This window comes from Ambystoma mexicanum, chromosome 1p, assembly GCF_040938575.1.
Source record: "Ambystoma mexicanum isolate Mex_15411 chromosome 1p, UKY_AmexF1_1, whole genome shotgun sequence".
NCBI lineage: Eukaryota > Metazoa > Chordata > Amphibia > Caudata > Ambystomatidae > Ambystoma > Ambystoma mexicanum.
In genome coordinates this window covers 1,482,265,892-1,482,283,798 of record NC_090921.1, presented here as the reverse complement: position 1 = coordinate 1,482,283,798, position 17,907 = coordinate 1,482,265,892, and the positions used below count along the sequence as shown (strand labels likewise).

General features: G+C 43.1%; 1 protein-coding gene across 10 annotated transcripts in view; it reads right to left on the bottom strand.

The window, feature by feature from the left end:
- Positions 1 to 17,907, bottom strand: part of MEF2D (myocyte enhancer factor 2D) — a 1,898,135-nt gene that overhangs the window by 627,125 nt on the left and 1,253,103 nt on the right. For 9 of the 10 annotated variants that reach the window (XM_069607149.1, XM_069607151.1, XM_069607150.1 and 6 more), the window contains one exon: positions 6,879 to 7,016. The exons of the other annotated variant lie outside the window; for it this stretch is intronic. In XM_069607149.1, the coding sequence (XP_069463250.1) occupies positions 6,879 to 7,016 (138 nt within the window). The remainder of the gene's footprint in view (positions 1 to 6,878; positions 7,017 to 17,907) is intronic. 10 annotated transcript variants of the gene reach the window in all.

Genomic DNA, 17,907 nt, shown 5'->3' with positions numbered 1-17,907 from the left:
TCCAAGGGGTGCCCTCCTCGGTCTCGGTACAAAGCCCTAAGAGATAACATAAGGTATCTTTTCAGATGCTCCTGCCACATCTCGACAAGACAATGCAATCTTAGGATTGAACCCATAGACTGTGTACCTGCAGAAGCGTGTCCTCAGACATTCCTCCAGATGTAATCAAGCTGGTTCACTTCTTTACAGCCAAACAAGGGACCCAACATATCAGGGGGCTTCTCTGCAAATCTTGCAGGGACTGGCCTCATCGACGGTACAAATGAAGTGGTCCCTTATGCCGCTGACATTTTTGCAACATCAAATGATCAGGTTCATGTGGTTGTTCCCCTCAACTCTGCAGTTCACGTTTGAAGGCATGACTAACCATTAGCTCCTTGGAGGAAGCTGAAGAAAATTTTGTGGGATACCCCAATGGATAAAGATGGTGGCTCTCCTGCGAGGCTACACATGCCAGCAAGAAGTGACGCCCCTAAACCGAAATGCAACACCTGGGTGAAGGTAACCAAAGAACGGAAGACTGAAATTTCCCTGCAACACACCTGAACTGTCTCTTTACAGATCCTGGGTGCAAATCTCCAATTCAAAAATGGTCCAAAAGTAAACTGGCATTATGCTTTAAAGAAAATTCCCTGGCACTCTGGCTTCACGCGGCCTATACCCGGCCATGAGTGCAAGGTCACTTTGTGGCCAAGGGGGCACATTGCCCAATTTTGACATTATTTTAAGTTACCGTTTATGGGTTGGTTTAATCAGTTAAAATTTCGGTTTCTATGTGGAGCTCAAGCTAAAATGAATCTAGATGGCGAATGAAGCTCACCTAGCTCCCCCTTCCTCCTCAGTAGACTTGACCCTTAGGTGGTGCCCTCACCAAACCAGAAGCTCAACTTTATCTCACTTAACATAAAAGGCCTGAACTCTCTGATGAAGCTTAAATCGACAATACAAATCTGAATCACTCTGTGACCTTTCGAGAAGAGACTCGTCTAGTCCCATCTGACTCTGTCCGAAGCAATTTCTAGCGCCCAGTGGATCGAAAAGGGGCCACAGCAATTCTTCTGGCGAGAGGGATTCCGTTAATTGAATTAGAGACTCTATACAGTTCAGAAGGACACTATACAGGGGTCAAAATACTCTGCTTTCGGTATATGCACCCAACGAGGGGGAAGAGGCCTGTTTACAGGAGCTAGATTCCAAACTACTCCCCTTTCTGGAGGGTTAAGTAATAATTGGGGGGGATTTTAATGGGGTCCCTGAACCTCTAATGGATAAAACACATGAACACACATCAAAAGACTTCCAAATTGCCCTGGGTCCACTCCGCCTGTTCAGGGCCTTGGGTGTGGTTGATAGCTGGAGGGTGTTGCATCCAGATGAGAAGGATTTCTCTTTTTCTCCATGTGCACTGCACTTCCTCCGGAATAGATCTACTCCTGGCTACCCCCCCCCTCTTTACGTCATAAATTGATGGGGTAACCATTGAACCAAGAGTGCCATCAGACCACACCCCAGTTCTAACTGCCCGTATTTGTGTCCCCCCCTACACTGAACCCCAGTCCCCATTGGCGCTTATATGAACCCATTTTAAATAGCATGGCTTTTATGGATGCAATTGCAAAAGCCATTCAGAACTATTTCTGAGAAAACCCCACAGATCTTACATCGACAGCAATTACGTGGGACACCATAAAAGCAGTAATAAGAGGGAAGCTTATAGCACATACAGCTGCCTACCGGAAACGTAAACTATTGAGGCAAACGAGCTGGAGAAGCAGGTAGCAGTGTCATGATCCATAGAACGCGTCCCTTTTGGACTTCCTGGTCTCTGTCACAACGGGGCTTGCACGCCTTGGTACTTCCAACATGGCCGTCTAACGTGGTATGTTCTCCACCAGCCTCCACGTAAGAAGTAGCTCATTCTACAAAGAGACTACGCCGCCTCGGCACCCCACGTCTCAACGCTACCGCTTGCAGTGGCTAGACGTGTGCTCCGTAGTTCGCTGTAACTAATCTCTTGTTTCCTGGTTCCCGGAACCTCGATTTCCCCCTCTTCCCATCCTCCCTCCTTACTCTGCCTTGATTCCCGGTTCTTGTGTACCGCCTCAGAGTACACCTACCTCATTTTCTGGACTTCCCGGAGACTCCGAGTACCCCTGGACAATAAACGCATGCTGGAACCAGAAGAGGCACGCGCAGGCTTTTACAAAACCTGATCCGTACGCAAGAAGGCTCCTTCCAAGAATTCCTGCAAGGATCGAACTCGGGTGAGAAAGGCGGAAATCCGTGACACGCGGAGGCAGAAGGTAAACATAAAAAGGGATTGGTTCCCAAATGCCACCAGTTCTTACAGGTGACACAAAATAAACTAGAAGCCCTTCATGCTGAAGAAACGGCACACTCCCTACTTGTAACGAAGCAGAGATATTATGCAAAGAGTAATAAAGCCAACACATTTTTGGTCAAGAAATTGGCAAAAGCTAAACAACGGAACATGGTAATAGGGCTACGTGATTCACAAGGCAAAGTGCAATATGCAGAGGAATCTAAACTACAGCTAGTAGCAGCCCACCAGATCGAAACCATGTCAGTATCCCCCCGCATTCTGACAGAAAAGACGCAATACATAGAAGAGACCGCCGAACCGCACCTCACTAGAGCAGAAAGCAAGGCCCTAGAGACCCTATTTGCAATTGAAGAGGTGGATACAGTGATTAAATCATTGAAGGCTAGGCCCCCGGGACCTGATGGGTTCTCAACTAGGTTCTATAGAATCTTTGGAGCCCAACTTCTATCCCCACTTACGGCTCTCTTTAATTCCTTACAACAAACTGGATCCACAACTCCCTCTATGCAGATATCCTCGACTATCCTGGTGCTAAAGCCAGGAAAGGGCCCTAGAGATTGTGCTCTTACAGACCGATTTCTCTGCTTAATATAGACAAACATCTATTCCAAAGTTTTAGCCAATCAATTAACCCAAGTCCACCCCAAACTCATTGATCCAGACCCGACAGGATTCATCCGTGGTAGAACAACTGAGGATAATATACGCCAGGCCTTAAACCATGTCGAAACAGTGACCTCAGAACACCGTAAGTTGGCACTATCAGCGTTGGACGCAACAAAGGCGTTAGACAAAGTTGATTGGGCCTTCATGCGTTCCACTCAAGGCATTTCAATTTGTGCCCCTATTCCGCAAGATGGTCTTAACCAACTACAGCACCCCGAAAAACACGTTGCCGGTTTAACCTAGGGAAAACAGCCCCAATACCACTTACATGCGGAACAAGACAGAATTGTCCCCTATCCCTTCTACTCTTTGCACTAATAACACAACATCTCACCTAGCTGATACGTAATCACCTCTCTATTGAAGGGGTTACGATAGGCTGTATACATTCTCCCTCTATGCGGACAATGTGCTGCTTACCTTGACTAACATCCAGTCTTACCTACAACAATCACTCCTAGAACTAAATTCCTTCGTGCGGGTAGCAGGCTTTGAAATCAATTATAGCAAATCTGCAGCCCTGGGGGTAGGGCCAACCACAGAAGAGATACACTCCCTTCAACTGACTTGCCCAAGTAAATGGAACAGACAATCAATAGAATATCTGGGGTTCCATATTACAGCTTCCCCAAGGGAGTTATATGCAGCTTATTTTCCACCCTTCTTTAAAGAGCTAGAGGCAGATTTGGATAAATGGTCGACCCAGAGATTTCGTTGATGGGGCGGATCACGGCCAGTAAAATTAATATACTCACTCGTTTTTACTTTTGCTCGACTTTGCCAGTGGAGAACCCGCAAAAGCTTCTCTCTCGCCTGCAACAAAAGGTCCTCTGGTTCATATGGCGGGGAAAGAAAGCTAGGATGCCCAATAAGGTAATGATCCTCATTGTCTGTCTGGAGGTTCTGAATTTACACAAATATTACACAGTGGTGCAGATTGCGAGTTTCCTAGCCTGGCTACCCTCCTGCTGACCCATTGAAATGGGTTGACATTAACCAGTCTAAACTGTCACTCCCCCTCTGCTCCCTGACATATATCCACCACACAGCACGAAAACACTGGTCCAGTCTGCTTTGTGAAAACCTGGGACTGGGTGATGAAACAAAAAGAGATCCCGAGAGTTATAGGCCCAAACACTCAGATATTCTACAATCCTACCTTTACTCTAGGCCTGCAGCCTAAAGACTTTGGGAACTGAACACGAGGGGGGTCTACGAACCCCATCACAATTGTTGACAACGGTCAGCCCCGCACCTTTGAAAACTGTAAGGAGGCATTTCAGTTGGCTGAAATGGATAGATTTGCCTATGCTCAACTCCATCATTGATCACACATCCGCTGATCAGACAAGGGGCAACACGCAACCTCAGCCCCATTTAACTCGCCTTACACAAGGGTTTAACAAGGGGGAAACAGCTCTAGAGTATATAGACTCTTACAAGATGATTTGCTAACCAACCAACCTAAATATATGTCTCAACGGGAGAGGGACCTTGGCCAGCTGTTGGTGGACCAAACCTGGGTGGACATTTAGACAAGGAACCATTCCTCTTCTAGATCTGTGACAAATAATGAATGCGCCCTTAAACCGTTACTTCGTTGGTACTATCCCAAAGTGCAGCTACATCACATTCAGAATTCACTTGCCCCTGTGTACTGGTGAGACTGTGGGGCACAGGGTACATGTTCCACATGTGGTGGGACTGCCCCCTTGGTGGTATCTTCTGGGAAACAGTACTCACCTCGATCGAGACCATCACCCAAATTAGACTCCCGATGAGCGCTGAAGCAATCTAGCTGGATTCGCCGGTCCAGGGGGTTTATCCCAATCCGTTGTGATAGCAAGCTAATAACCCAGCTCCTGCTGGCAGCTAGGATCATGATTGCCCGAACCAGGTAATACCCCCGAGGGTCCATTTGCTAGCCCTATGGTTCACCAAAGTCTGGGATATCCTGGTGGCCAAAAAAGTTACTGCAGCCAAGGAGTGTATGCTATACTAGTTTATGGACATTTGGGCCCCATTCCTGGAACACGACAGCGACTTTCCAGCACAAGCCACAACTACGGACACTATTCCTGCGGGTTCACTAGAGTTATCCTTGTGACCACACCAGATTCAAAGATCATCGGGGGAGCTGAGGGTAGGACGTTCCGTGAACACTGTATTTTTATGTGAAAGATAAAATGATATGAGCTCCAAACTTGTAATGTTGGTCCATGTTTGCAGCCGATTTAAAGAAAGTTGTCAAAACAAAACAAAATTGTCTCAGAATTCAACCATACTACTATTGAAATAATGTTGATCCTCCTTAGATGTGTTGATACTTGCTCAAGCCAATCCTGCTGGAAAGTGGTGTAGGTGTCACAGTCGTACGAGAAGGGCCAGAATTCCCCTATTTAATAATATGGCAGTAAAGTTCGGGAATGCAAATAATTTCAAAGTAGCATAGCAGTAATGTACAGAAATACCCAAGCTATGACAAATAACTGGTGCCTTCCTTTTGAACAGAAGTCCTGGTAGTCAAAACCTAACTATCCTCCTGGTTAAAGCGGTACATGTGACAGTGCCTGTATAAATTAAGGGCATTGGATGATAGATCTCAGTCGCAGGCTAGTTCCTTAAAAAAACTGTCTATACTCGCCTACTTGGTTTATTTCCTAGCAAAAGCAGACCAATGGATAATCTAAGGTCTGGGAATAAGCAATGCACCCCCACAGCCCCTCTTTTGAAGCTGGCATTTGGCTTGTCCTGCAGGCCTGTGACTCACGCCCAATAAGTACTCACTGCAAGCTTATAATTCAGCATCATTTTATCAAACTTCTCGTCAATCTTTTTATATTTCTCCTCCGTCTGCGGTGTCAGTGCAAACACTTCATCTGCGTTGGGGCTCTCACATTGCCTGTGCTTCTTGTTCAGGGCCTGCTTTGTTGTTTAGGGACGGAAGAATGGATGGGGAAGGATATACATGGGGAAATGGGAAAAGGGAGTTTGGCAAAGGAAGGGGTGTTTTAAGAGAATGTGTGGTTGACAGACAGAATAAAATAGCGCATGAGGAAGGGGTTTGCAAAATGGAGGGGGTATTCGAGTAGAGAGAAGGAAAGGACAGAAATAGGATGATTTGCCAGAGAATAGAATGTGGAGCGAGGAAGTAATGTTTTGGTGTGGAAGGATGGGTTTGAGCAGCAAATAGAAGATTAGATGTAGAACCACAGTTTGGAAGAAGAGGCAATTGGATGCAGTGGGTGAAATTTGTTTCACAATAGTAAATTGGACGGGGAAGAAATGGTTTTAGAGGTGGGGAGTAGAGTATTCGGTGTAGCAACCAGAATTGTGTGAAGGGTCATTGGTTGGAGTGGGGGGGTAGAAGTAGAATAACAGAATTGAGGAATACTCCAGATAAGGTAGGACATCGGTTTGTTGTTAAGAAAATGGAAGTAGGTGGAGAAGGGATAGAAGAGATTGCATGGAGGAGGAATAATTAGGTGGAACAGACGGAATAGGATGGAGATGGAGGTTGGGCGCAGAAATGGTTATGGGTGAAGAAGCATGTGTGTATAAAGAAGTGGGATGAGGTAGAGAATTTAGATTAGTTGGCAAGGACAAAATAGGTAGAGTAGGCAGGATGGGGTGGATATTCAATGGAGAAGAAAGTATTTGGTAGAAAACAAAAGATTGGATGGAGATGGGGAGTGAGTTGGAGGAGAGAGAATTGTGTTTGGTAGAGAAATTGAGATTTGGCATAGAAGCAATGATTAGGCAGGGTAAAAGGAAATGGATGGAGAAGAATGGGTTGGGAAAGGAAGGGGGAAATAATTGAACAAAAGAAAGAAAGATAATGAAATCTTTCTTGTGAAGCAGTACTTACACCATAGCGTTTGAATAGAATGTCGAGGTCTTCGCTGGCCTTCCGGTATTTATCTTCCATGAGAGGGCTCTGGTCAATGGAATCATCGCCATCAGGTTCAGGACTGTCACAACCGTTAAACCCTTTCTTTCTTAACGTCTGAAATTACAATCAGGATATTTTCAGGCCTGCAACTTTGCTAGAGATGCATGTTGGAGGCACCAATGAAGAGTCCCCAAGTCTAAACCAATTCGCTAAGCGTTTCAATTAATTATAAGCCTATTTGGCAGACAAGTACAAAAAAAGCCATGTAACATAATAATCAATGACACATTACTGACTTGCACAGTTGGTTATAATCAAGGGTTACAGATGAACAGATTCATACATGTGACGGCAGGTGAGATCTGGCAACATTTGTTCAGTTCCCATCCCATTCTTACCTTACAAACTCCACACGCTGTCATATTTGGTTTTCTATTGATTTCTTATTAGGAAGGTGAACATTGCTTTGTCTTGGTTACACATTTAATTCACTGATTCTCTGATGTTAAATTGTTTCATGGAAGCCGTACCTTACTTGAAAACATATTTTGCTCTTAATCCAACCCTTACTCCCCATCTCAGATTGTGGTCTCAACTAATGAACACCTTCTTTAAAAAGCCTCATCTGGTCTACTGTACAAATGTAACTGATGAATGTGCATGTTTCCAATTAAGCACCCCATTCTTTAGTTTCGCCTAAGTGTCAATTTTTAGATGGGGCCCTCCCCTCAGGATTTGCAGTACATACTATTTCGCAGCTACCTTAATAGTGGGGTTTACACGTGTTATGTACAATAAAACGCCCATGTGCTCTCCCGATCGTCTTGTTACACTGATTATCCACCTTGTTTTTTGTTATATACAGTAACCTACCCTACTTGCAGACCAGTAAGATCACACCACATTGCCTAAAATACTCCTCTGGACTTTTTGCTACAAATGCATTACTTTGGACTTCCCTATGTGTAACTTTAGCAACCAGAACTCCGACTATGATTTGAATTATTTTCCTCCCAGAATGGACTGGACATTAGACACAATGAACATGGTGCAGTATTCTTTTAAATACTATCACATTAGCGTATTCTAGACCAGTAACCAGTCTGAAACATGTGTTGGCACCAGGGCACTTGTATTATATTAGGATACACAGGATGGATGAGAAATGGATTTCAAATCATTACTAGCAATCTCCACAGAGACATTATCTTATTGACGAAAATATCTCACTTACTGAACTGCGAGTTCATATCTTTCTTTGACTATTAGTTTATAATCAATATGAATATAACTACTACTAGTGACACATGCATGGGACATGGTGCAGTCATTATTTACTTGACATCGTCCATAAGCATTGCATTTTACCAGCTCTGACTATCCTTCATTGCCTGTTACACAAAGATCACAGATTCAAAGCAGCCTGCATCATTCATAAAACCCTACAGGAATTAGTGTCTGGATTTCTGAATTCCAAGTCTATGCTACACGCATCCTCTGGAAATCCACACACTACCAATGCCAACCTCCTCAGCGCCCACAAATCAAAAAAGGCAAGAGGGAAAATTCTCACATCTCTGTGCCCACTTATGGAAACTTCTCACCGGTCACAAACATCAACACTCCCCACCTTAAATTCAGAATGAAATTGGAAAACTTGACTATTACAGAAGAAGCCATCCTTCCTCTGACTCAATTATTTGTTTAAAATCTTGTTGTCTGTGTGTTCTGAGGCCACTAGCATGTTAGAGATGTGAAAAGAAATAAGAAAGAAGCCCAAGATTAGATGCAATGTTCTAGTTGCACAGCATTTGAGAGTATTTGTTCCTGCAAGCAAGTATTTTTCATAGAATTGGTTCTAGCCACAAAACTTGGATCAGGAATAATTATTTTCCTTCATTTAAACACATCAGGGGACCATGCAGTGGTGCGGTGTGTGACACCACCAATAGGAAACTGCCCAGATTATGGAAATCCATCAACTGAAAAGTCTGTGGGCTTCATTCTGAGTTTGGCAGTAGTTCGGCAGTAAATCTGCCGAACTACTGCCAAATTCGGTTACTGTTATCACCACTTGGTCCGGCAGAATCACAGACAGATTACAAGTGGTGGTACGGTGGTGTTAGTCCTCATTTGTGGAGTCCATAGGACTCCCAGGGGGATTTTGGTGGCATTTGGCTGTTTTTGGTGGTAAGGCAGCAGCATTATCTAGCATTTTGGTGGAGGTTTTTACTCAGCCTCACCACCAAAGATAGTAGGGCAGTGCAATAATACAGTTGTAACAGTGTTACCACTTCATTACTGCCGTTTTTCCCTGCACCGCCGTACTTGTAATGAGACCTTTGCGTCTACCTCCAAGAACATCGACTCTGCAACTAACAATTGTGACTAAAATTGCACCTTAAAGACAAATTACCCATAGAGTAGTAACAGTTTGACCGTTTGTGTATACACATGAAGCGTCTATAAGAAGGCAACTCTTGCATAGAGGATCCCACAGAAGGTTGCCATTCATGTCAGCAAGCAGGTTGGTGCATTTGATGGTCAATTTTTTCATTTTTTATATCAGATAAAATCAATATTACAACATAAAATTTAAATGTTTAATAATTAAAAGAAAAAAACAAATCCTTTTTTTTATCCCTAGAATACATATGCTGGAGCAGTAGCCTGACACTGAGGGACACCCCAAGTGATTATGTCCAATTTGGGCAGATCACAGACCTAGCAAAGGGCCACCAAGATGGATCATTGGCAGGGACCTCATTTTAGCCAAGATAGGCTCCGACAGTGGACGTATTGGGTGAAGCAGTGTTGGATGATCAATCACTGAGCATCGTGGGTCTGCATCAGCTGCCAGTGACAAAACAATGGAACTGGTAAATGCCTCTATGTAGCGTTATTGGGGCAACAAATTCAGACATGTAGGCAAGCATGTGTTTACGTTTGCTTTATTAATAGTTTCAATACAAAGCCTATTACCATTGGTTATCTTTGGAATTGTTAATGTTTTCTTGTACTTTGTGCTGAACATGTTCATTTCAACGCAACTTGTTGTGCGCGTGTCTCTCACAACAGAAGTTTGACTGCAAAAAAAAAGAAATTACAAAAACATCCAAACCCAAATTATGGACCTCAGGAGGAGAATCAAAGACAAATGGAGACTGCCTCAATTTGAAATGAAGCAGCGTTCGAATAATACATTCTTTTATTCCATGTGTATACATATATTCTTTAACTACTACTTTGACAAGGGTGCACTAAGCCTTGTTCTTTTGTTTTGTTTGGTATCATCCAGTTTGTGCCAGTTGGGTAGCCACAGTACTGCTCTTGACGCTAACCGATCATTTTAGTATTGTGTTCCCAACGGCTTTACCCCTCCAGCGGTCCCCTCTCTGTTGTATCTCTTTTGGTAAGGGTGCACTTGTGGGACTCAAATAATTACTTTCTCCCTTAAGAGACAACACAACTCAAATGGAAAAGTTTCACACATACCAAAAACTCACGTGAACTGGCCCAAAGACTGAGTTTTGAAATGCTGAAAGAGGCAGTGTAAAAGCACTCTCTGTAATCATGGAGAACTGTGGCTGGCGCACTGGAACAATATCATTGAGAGCAATTTACAAATCCCATGTACTGATGAGATGCAGAGCAACATTACCTTTTAACAGATACTGCTTCATTCCCTAACAATCATAGAAATGCATACCCAAAAATACCAAGACCCACATGACAAAAATATAATTAAGCTTGAAGAAAAACATGACCTTTGCTACAGAAATATGCATTTTAAAGTGAAATTAATGATCCTGTGATGTTATTGGAAGTTGCCATATTTTTTAAAAATATATTCATTATGCGCACAATGGACCCTGAGGCATTATGGCGCATACAAGATAAACAACAAAAAGAACTAAAGACAACATATAACATAAAAATAAGTAGGGAGGGGATAAACGGGGAGATCAAAGAAGAAACTTTCTGCTGTATAGGAAGAACGTATTTTGCCTAAAAGCAGATTATAAACATTATTCCTGAAAACATATGTTTAAAAGATGTGTGATTTAAACTGCCAATTGTGAATGTATCAGAGTTCCAAATATCTTACGTACATGGCAATGTATGGTGTTTTGTATTGGCTTACACTTTATGAATAGAAGTGAATAGCCCCTTCATGCATACAGAAACATAGATGTTATGAGTTGGCTTGGGGCAATGCTGGTTGTCCAGTGAAATCACTGACAAACTCACATCTGCCCTCCATAGATATTCTCATGTGGCGGAAGTTAAGGCTCCCATGAGACTGGCCTTGGCTTTTCGGAGTGGAAATATTTATTGTGTGCATTAATCATGAGAACCACATTAAATTCCCAGAACAAAAGGTCATGTAAACTGGCCCTCCAAGTTAATGAACAGCCCCCACCATTTGCAAATACCAAAAAATACAAGTATATGGTATGCTGCATGATAACCATAGTTTTCCTATGGTCTGCCTTCAAACTCATCTTCATGCACTTAACAGATGAACTTTGACATCCATTAAGCATAATCAGATGGTACTAGTGGAAACTCCAAACAAGAGAACCCATCATGCACCTCAATCATTGACTGAAGACATTACAAAGAATTGATGACATTAGTCATTGTGCTGACTGGAGGACAGGCATAGTCATGTCTGTTCTCCATTGATTAAATGCACACAATATGTTAGAATTTTATTTCACACACGAAAAACAATGTTTAGGATAACTCTACAGAGGCACAAGGTAGAAACAAGGCAAATGGCAAGTTATTGTGAGATCATTTTCTATTACATAAGTGAAAATGTGCATTGCCTACTATTAACAAATAAAATGATAAATAACTTTGAAACATTGTGCCACACATTAATGCCGCAAATCCAGACACGCTGCTGAAAGGAGGATTACTGTTCCAGGTGGAGAAGGATAACCTGAGGCAATTATAACTTCATGGAAGCAGTTCATAAAGGGCCTTGCTTACTGGGAGATTTTCAATCTGAGAGGGTCTGTGCAGATCCCAAAAAACTGAAAAGATAATTTCAAAGTGAGTATGAGAATTCTCCAAACGAAATGATATATGCTCTATAGAACCATTATTTTTTATATGTCCCAGAAGGCGGTGTCCTGGAAAGGGTGCTACTAAAACACATGAATTCTGTAATTTAAAATTAACAGTGCATTCCCACTCCAAAAGAATCAAGGGAGATTCTTTTCAATACAACCAAAAATATATTTGAGTTGTGTGTGCAGTGCGATACAGATTGCACTTCTATGCAACCTGTCTGCAGCTCTTTGTATATAATCTCACAAAATTGTACACAAGTATTTTTACAGATATAGTTAACATTAAACTATGATTCAATGATATCTGTACCACAGCTTAATGAAAATGTTACTGATAAAGTCATTTGTGAAGGGAATAGATATAAACTGAATTCAGTAATGAGAGCAAGCTCTCCCATTAAAAATGTTATGAATGTAAATCCCATGCAACCACTCACTCTTGACTTAGATAAAGAAAGTTTCTTGTGCCAGTTCAACTCAATCTGCTAAATAAAATGGATGAGGCACTGTTATCCTAAAACTATTCTCCTAGCTTATGTGGGTGAATCAAAATTCCATGCACTTTTAGGCCAAAAACACAACATCCAGAACCAAACAGTTGCTGAATTGTGACACTACCCGGGTATACATACTGTGAAATTGCACACACATAACTAGCAACCCACTGCATCATTGTATGAGGGAAATCCGATGTATACAACAATTCTGATTCCAGCAATTATTGGTGTTCTTGGGGTGAAAGCAAAGTTATTTCAATAATGTATTATGTAAACTAGGTGAAGTTTGGAAATGTTTTGACGTCAAGAGAGTTTTGATACAGGGACTCACCAGCGACAGAATTAGGAATAGAATCCCTATTGCTATTCATAATTAACCATAGGTTTGATTAATGTGCGAGAAATGGCGAGAGTTATGCAGACAGGCTATTTTCGTTTTTTTGTAGACAAGCTACCTGTGATTGTGTAATATTGTGGTGCATTCCCCTGCATAAAGCCTGGGGACCACTGCTGCATTGATTTTATTTTAAGAAAACAAATATTGATTCCTAAATTAGCCTGTTTTTTGTCCCCATAATTGAGCAGTGGTATTGTATATTAGGGCACATTCAACTGTGGGTGCCAACTTAGTGAAACAAACCAATATATAGCAGTTAATATCTGCAACACAGTATAAAGCAACAACTCCCAACAAAACCAAGCAAAATTGAAGAATATATTGCATCTTGTCAATAGGCTAAATGAGGAAAAATATTTGTCATCTTCCCAATACAATCTATATTTGGCTGGGAAGGTAGTTGTGATTACTCAAATTATTGCCAAGACCAAGCAAAATTGAAGAATATATTGCATCTTGTCAATAGGCTAAATGAGTTGTGATTACTCAAATTATTGCAGGAAGAAATTTGGCATTTGAAAATAGGAAACGTGTGCCCCAATCCCGCCTTCACTGCATAACTAGCATTGTGGTTACTTGGAGAAACTCCCTTTCTGTGCCTCAAACTACTTACCTGGCAACATTTGGGAGTGCATGAAATAGTGACTATTATATGAACCAGATACTACATCAACAAAGGGCCTTTTGTTCTGCCTGGGACTGGTCATCCAGGGTTCAGCTTGTAGTTTTAAGCAACATGCTATTCCCCTCAATAAAGGTTGGTGTTGCATATATAGAGCACAATTTGTAATGGGAAAATGGGAATACAGAATGTGTATGGAAAGAGGGTTTCAAACTATGAGAACCCTGTAAGTGTGGGGCTGTTGAGGTCTTGAAGCTTAAACTACTGAGCAATTTGATTTAAAAAAAAGAGTGCAGGCAAAGGTCAACCTGAGGCAAATCTTTTTGTAGAAAAATATTTAGAAAAAATAGATGTCAGCAATCATGTCCCTGTATTGTGTCTGTCCAATACTGTTCATCAATCTGGAAAAGCAAAGGTGGCACATAAAAGGATTGTGCCAACTATCAACCTGCTGCTCAGTGCAATGAAAAAAAGCAGCACCAAGTGAAGGGCCTCGTGTGGCTAGGACAGTGGACAGGGATTGTGTATTCTCACCCGATGTTCCAGCCACCTGATTGGCTGAGTGCCCTTTCTCTGGTGTGAATATAGATTTGGAATTGTGTGGTCTCGGAAGATCAAGGTGACTGCCAGGTGCTGAATGCAGGGACAATGGACAGAGGCAGAAGGAAAAAAACAAGAAGCAGATGGAATCTCAAAGGGTGCTAGAGACCGCTATCAACTAGTGATAAGATGAGGACAAATGCAGACAAGCATAACCCATGAACTCAGGAAACAAAGGAGCATGGAAAGGCGGCAGAAGGAATGCTTAAACAAGACAAGGTAGCTTGAAATAGCAAGCTTCAGTACTGGATTAAAAACATTTGCATAACGATGGAAGAACATGGCTCGGATACATGATGTTTCAGCAGTAACTACCTAGGAGCAACCCCAACCGAGCAGAACTGGTGTGTGCATTACAGAGACTAACAGTGCCATGATGGGCATTTGCATGAGCAGACCAGTCCTCAAGAATGGAAAAGACATTTCACAGTACAATCTTGACACTGTGATATAAAGACATTTAAACGCATGCAGTCATTGGGGCTTGCTGCATCTACTTCATGGATAGTCACAAATCCAAACACAAGCTGTAGTCTACCACAGATTCTCACAATAACCACTCATTAGGAAAATGAGAAGATTGTTGAAGGGCCACAATGAAAGTTATAGCGGGATGCGAGATCGGCTCAGTGAGGAGCCTAGCTCACAGCACGTGACTCGAGCGGATTAGGGTGGTTTACTTACTAGAAAACTCAGATTGGGTGAGAAGGGAGATTACTTCGAGAACATTGGGGGACCTTTTTGACGTTTTTAAAGTTTAGACCTCAACAAGCTCTAGGCATACAGATAATTAATGCACAATTATCCCCTCAATATGTCACAATAGAGTCTTACAACCCTCGGCTCACTGACATGGTTTTATCCATGCATGTTCCTTTGCAGCTGCACACAGGGAGAATCAGGAACATACAGCGGATGCCATGCGAGATTGGTGGGCAGAACACACGCCGTGTGAGTAGATGGTTTGTAATACCAATTGTTCATGAAGTGTATATGTATGAGTGTTTGTGCAAGGGATGGGTCCACTGAGTATTTATTGAATTTGTCACTACAAGTTGGAACGCTATTGTGGCCAACTGCTAAAAGAAGAGGTTAGTGTTATATTACACACTTGTCCCCAAGTAATTATTGGAATGGTTTATTAGTTAACGAAGTGGGAGTTTACATAGGTATACAGATGAAAAAGTATGTTACCTTGTGGAATATAATTGGAACACACGCCCTGATGAAAGATGATCAATCCAAAACGAGTCAGCATTATGTTTTGAGTGTGAAAATTAGGTTCAAAGAGGGTTAGCAATGAAGAGCAAACTGTCAATCTGTATTTGAACCTAATGCATTTGTTCTCGACTTTACTTTGGAACGCGTATCTGAGAGTGTACTTCTTATGCATCTGAAATATTGGTGTACAGGGAAAAACAGCCACTCGATTTATTCATCACAATAAAATATCACTATTTTACACATGCACAATGTAAAGTCTGTCACAGTCGCTGGAGTTTTCTTTGGCTTCTGAACATGTATATTTAAAGCATTATAACAAAGTGAAACCGATTACTGACGTTTATAAGTGAGTAACAAGAGTATATGAGGAGCATTGTCCTCCAAGAGTGCAAAGGGGTTACCTGTTGGCGACAACAGGGAGTTGGTAGGTTTGTGGCTTTGGGGTCTCCCTCAGGCCGGGAGATTATACCCCCATGCACCAGAAAGATTTAAGAAAAATCTATTCAGGAAACAGTGAACACTATAGCCTTAAAGTTTTTAAACCGTGAACATTCATTAACACGGTATTGCCCCTCAACATCCCCTTCCCTTTAAGAATGTTGAAGGGGTCAGACAATGTGGTTGGTATTCTTGAGTTTGAGGACAACATCAGGGAGTATTAAGGTTACATTGGTGGCTCCAGTCTAGCCATATATTATTTGTGTGTCATTACATTGTTGTTGTCATGCATGCTGGACGCTACGCTCGTAGGACAGCGAGACCGTTCTACTCCAAATGGAGGCTATTCGATACGTTACCGGGAAAACGACGTTTACACTTTTCACGTCGCTAACTTCACGTGACTTTTGCTTCGTCACGTGAACTACAGTATTACGTATTTAAGCAGCGTAGAAACTTCACTCGCTGCTTCTGATCGTCTCTATTGGCGTTGTGTAGCTGTACCTCTGATCTACATCCTGGCATAATCCTACAGCTACTTTTGGGCCTTCGATAGCGTGTGTTCCGCCACACGCTGTTTCCTGGAGCTATCCCTTCGCGTGATAATGCACACGCGTTCTCTGTCTTCAATTGCGGCTGGCCAAGGCTGCGTGTATCCGGCCCGCGTGTAAAATCCACACGCGCTCTTTGTCTTCACACGCGGCTGGCCAAGGCTGCGTGAATCCTGCTCGCGTGTAAAATCCACACGCGCTCTTTGTCTTCAAGTGCGGCTGGCCACGGCTGCGTGAATCCTGCCCGCGTGTAAAATCCACACGCGCTCTTTGTCTTCACACGCGGCTGGCCAAGGCTGCGTGAATCCTGCTCGCGTGTAGAATCCACACGCGCTCTTCGTCTTCAAGTGCGGCTGGCCAAGGCTGCGCGAATCCTGCCCGCGTGTAAATCCACACGCGCACGTTGTCTTCACACGCGGCTGGCCCAGGCTGCGCGAATCCTGCCCGCGTGTAAAATCCACACGCGCTCTTTGTCTTCAAGTGCGGCTGGCCAAGGCTGCGCGAATCCTGCCCGCGTGTAAATCCACACGCGCACGTTGTCTTCACACGCGGCTGGCCAAGGCTGCGTGAATCCTGCCCGCGTGTAGAATCCACACGCGCTCTTCGTCTTCAAGTGCGGCTGGCCAAGGCTGCGCGAATCCTGCCCGCGTGTAAATCCACACGCGCACGTTGTCTTCACACGCGGCTGGCCCAGGCTGCGCGAATCCTGCCCGCGTGTAAATCCACACGCTCACGTTGTCTTCAAACGCTATTTTCTTCTAACTCCTGCATCTGTGGAATTAACAGAAGGATTGATCCCTAAAGTGGGAAGGAAGCCTTTCAAGGATCATTGGAAGTGACTTTGAACTGAACTTTGGACGCTATCCTGTGGTGAATTCAACCCGTATCTAGCGTGAGCCTCGTTCCGTTCGGGATAAGTCTCCCTTACTAATTTTCCCTTCCCTGTCGTTTTGTTCTTCATTTCAAATCCATCAAGAGACTTCTGGATTGTTCTACCCAGAGATACAGGTCAGTGTGATCATTCCTGTCATTATCTACTTCATCATACTCAGATTGGAGCAGTTATTCATGATACTTTAATTTGTCCTAGGCTGGATTACTATACCTTACCCACGCCCTTTCCAGTGATCCATCGCTCTGCCTGTTTTATCAGCCAGAGGGTTGTATCATTTGGAAGGTCTTTGTTGACTTCACGTCTATCAAGTCGGGTGAACAGGGATCCGGAAGACCCTACCTCCTGTATCCTTTTGAGTATTGTATCCTTTTCAGTTGATACTTTGGTACATTTCTGACAGAATCAGAAGCCATGGAGGGTACGGATCCTTTAACTGTTTTGACACAGTTGATCAACGATTTGAGAAACGAAATGGTTACTGCACAGGACATGTTACGGCACCGTATGGACGTTATGCAAGACGCCCTACATGGTAATCCTCAGGGAGCACAGGCGCCGATGGCTACTGCATCTGGATCTGGGACTACGGCACCCCCACAGGAAACTATTAATGTGGTTATGCCCACTCAGTTTCCCTTGGCCCCTCCGGAAAGGTTCACGGGTGATCCCAAAACCTACAGAACCTTTGTAAATCAGT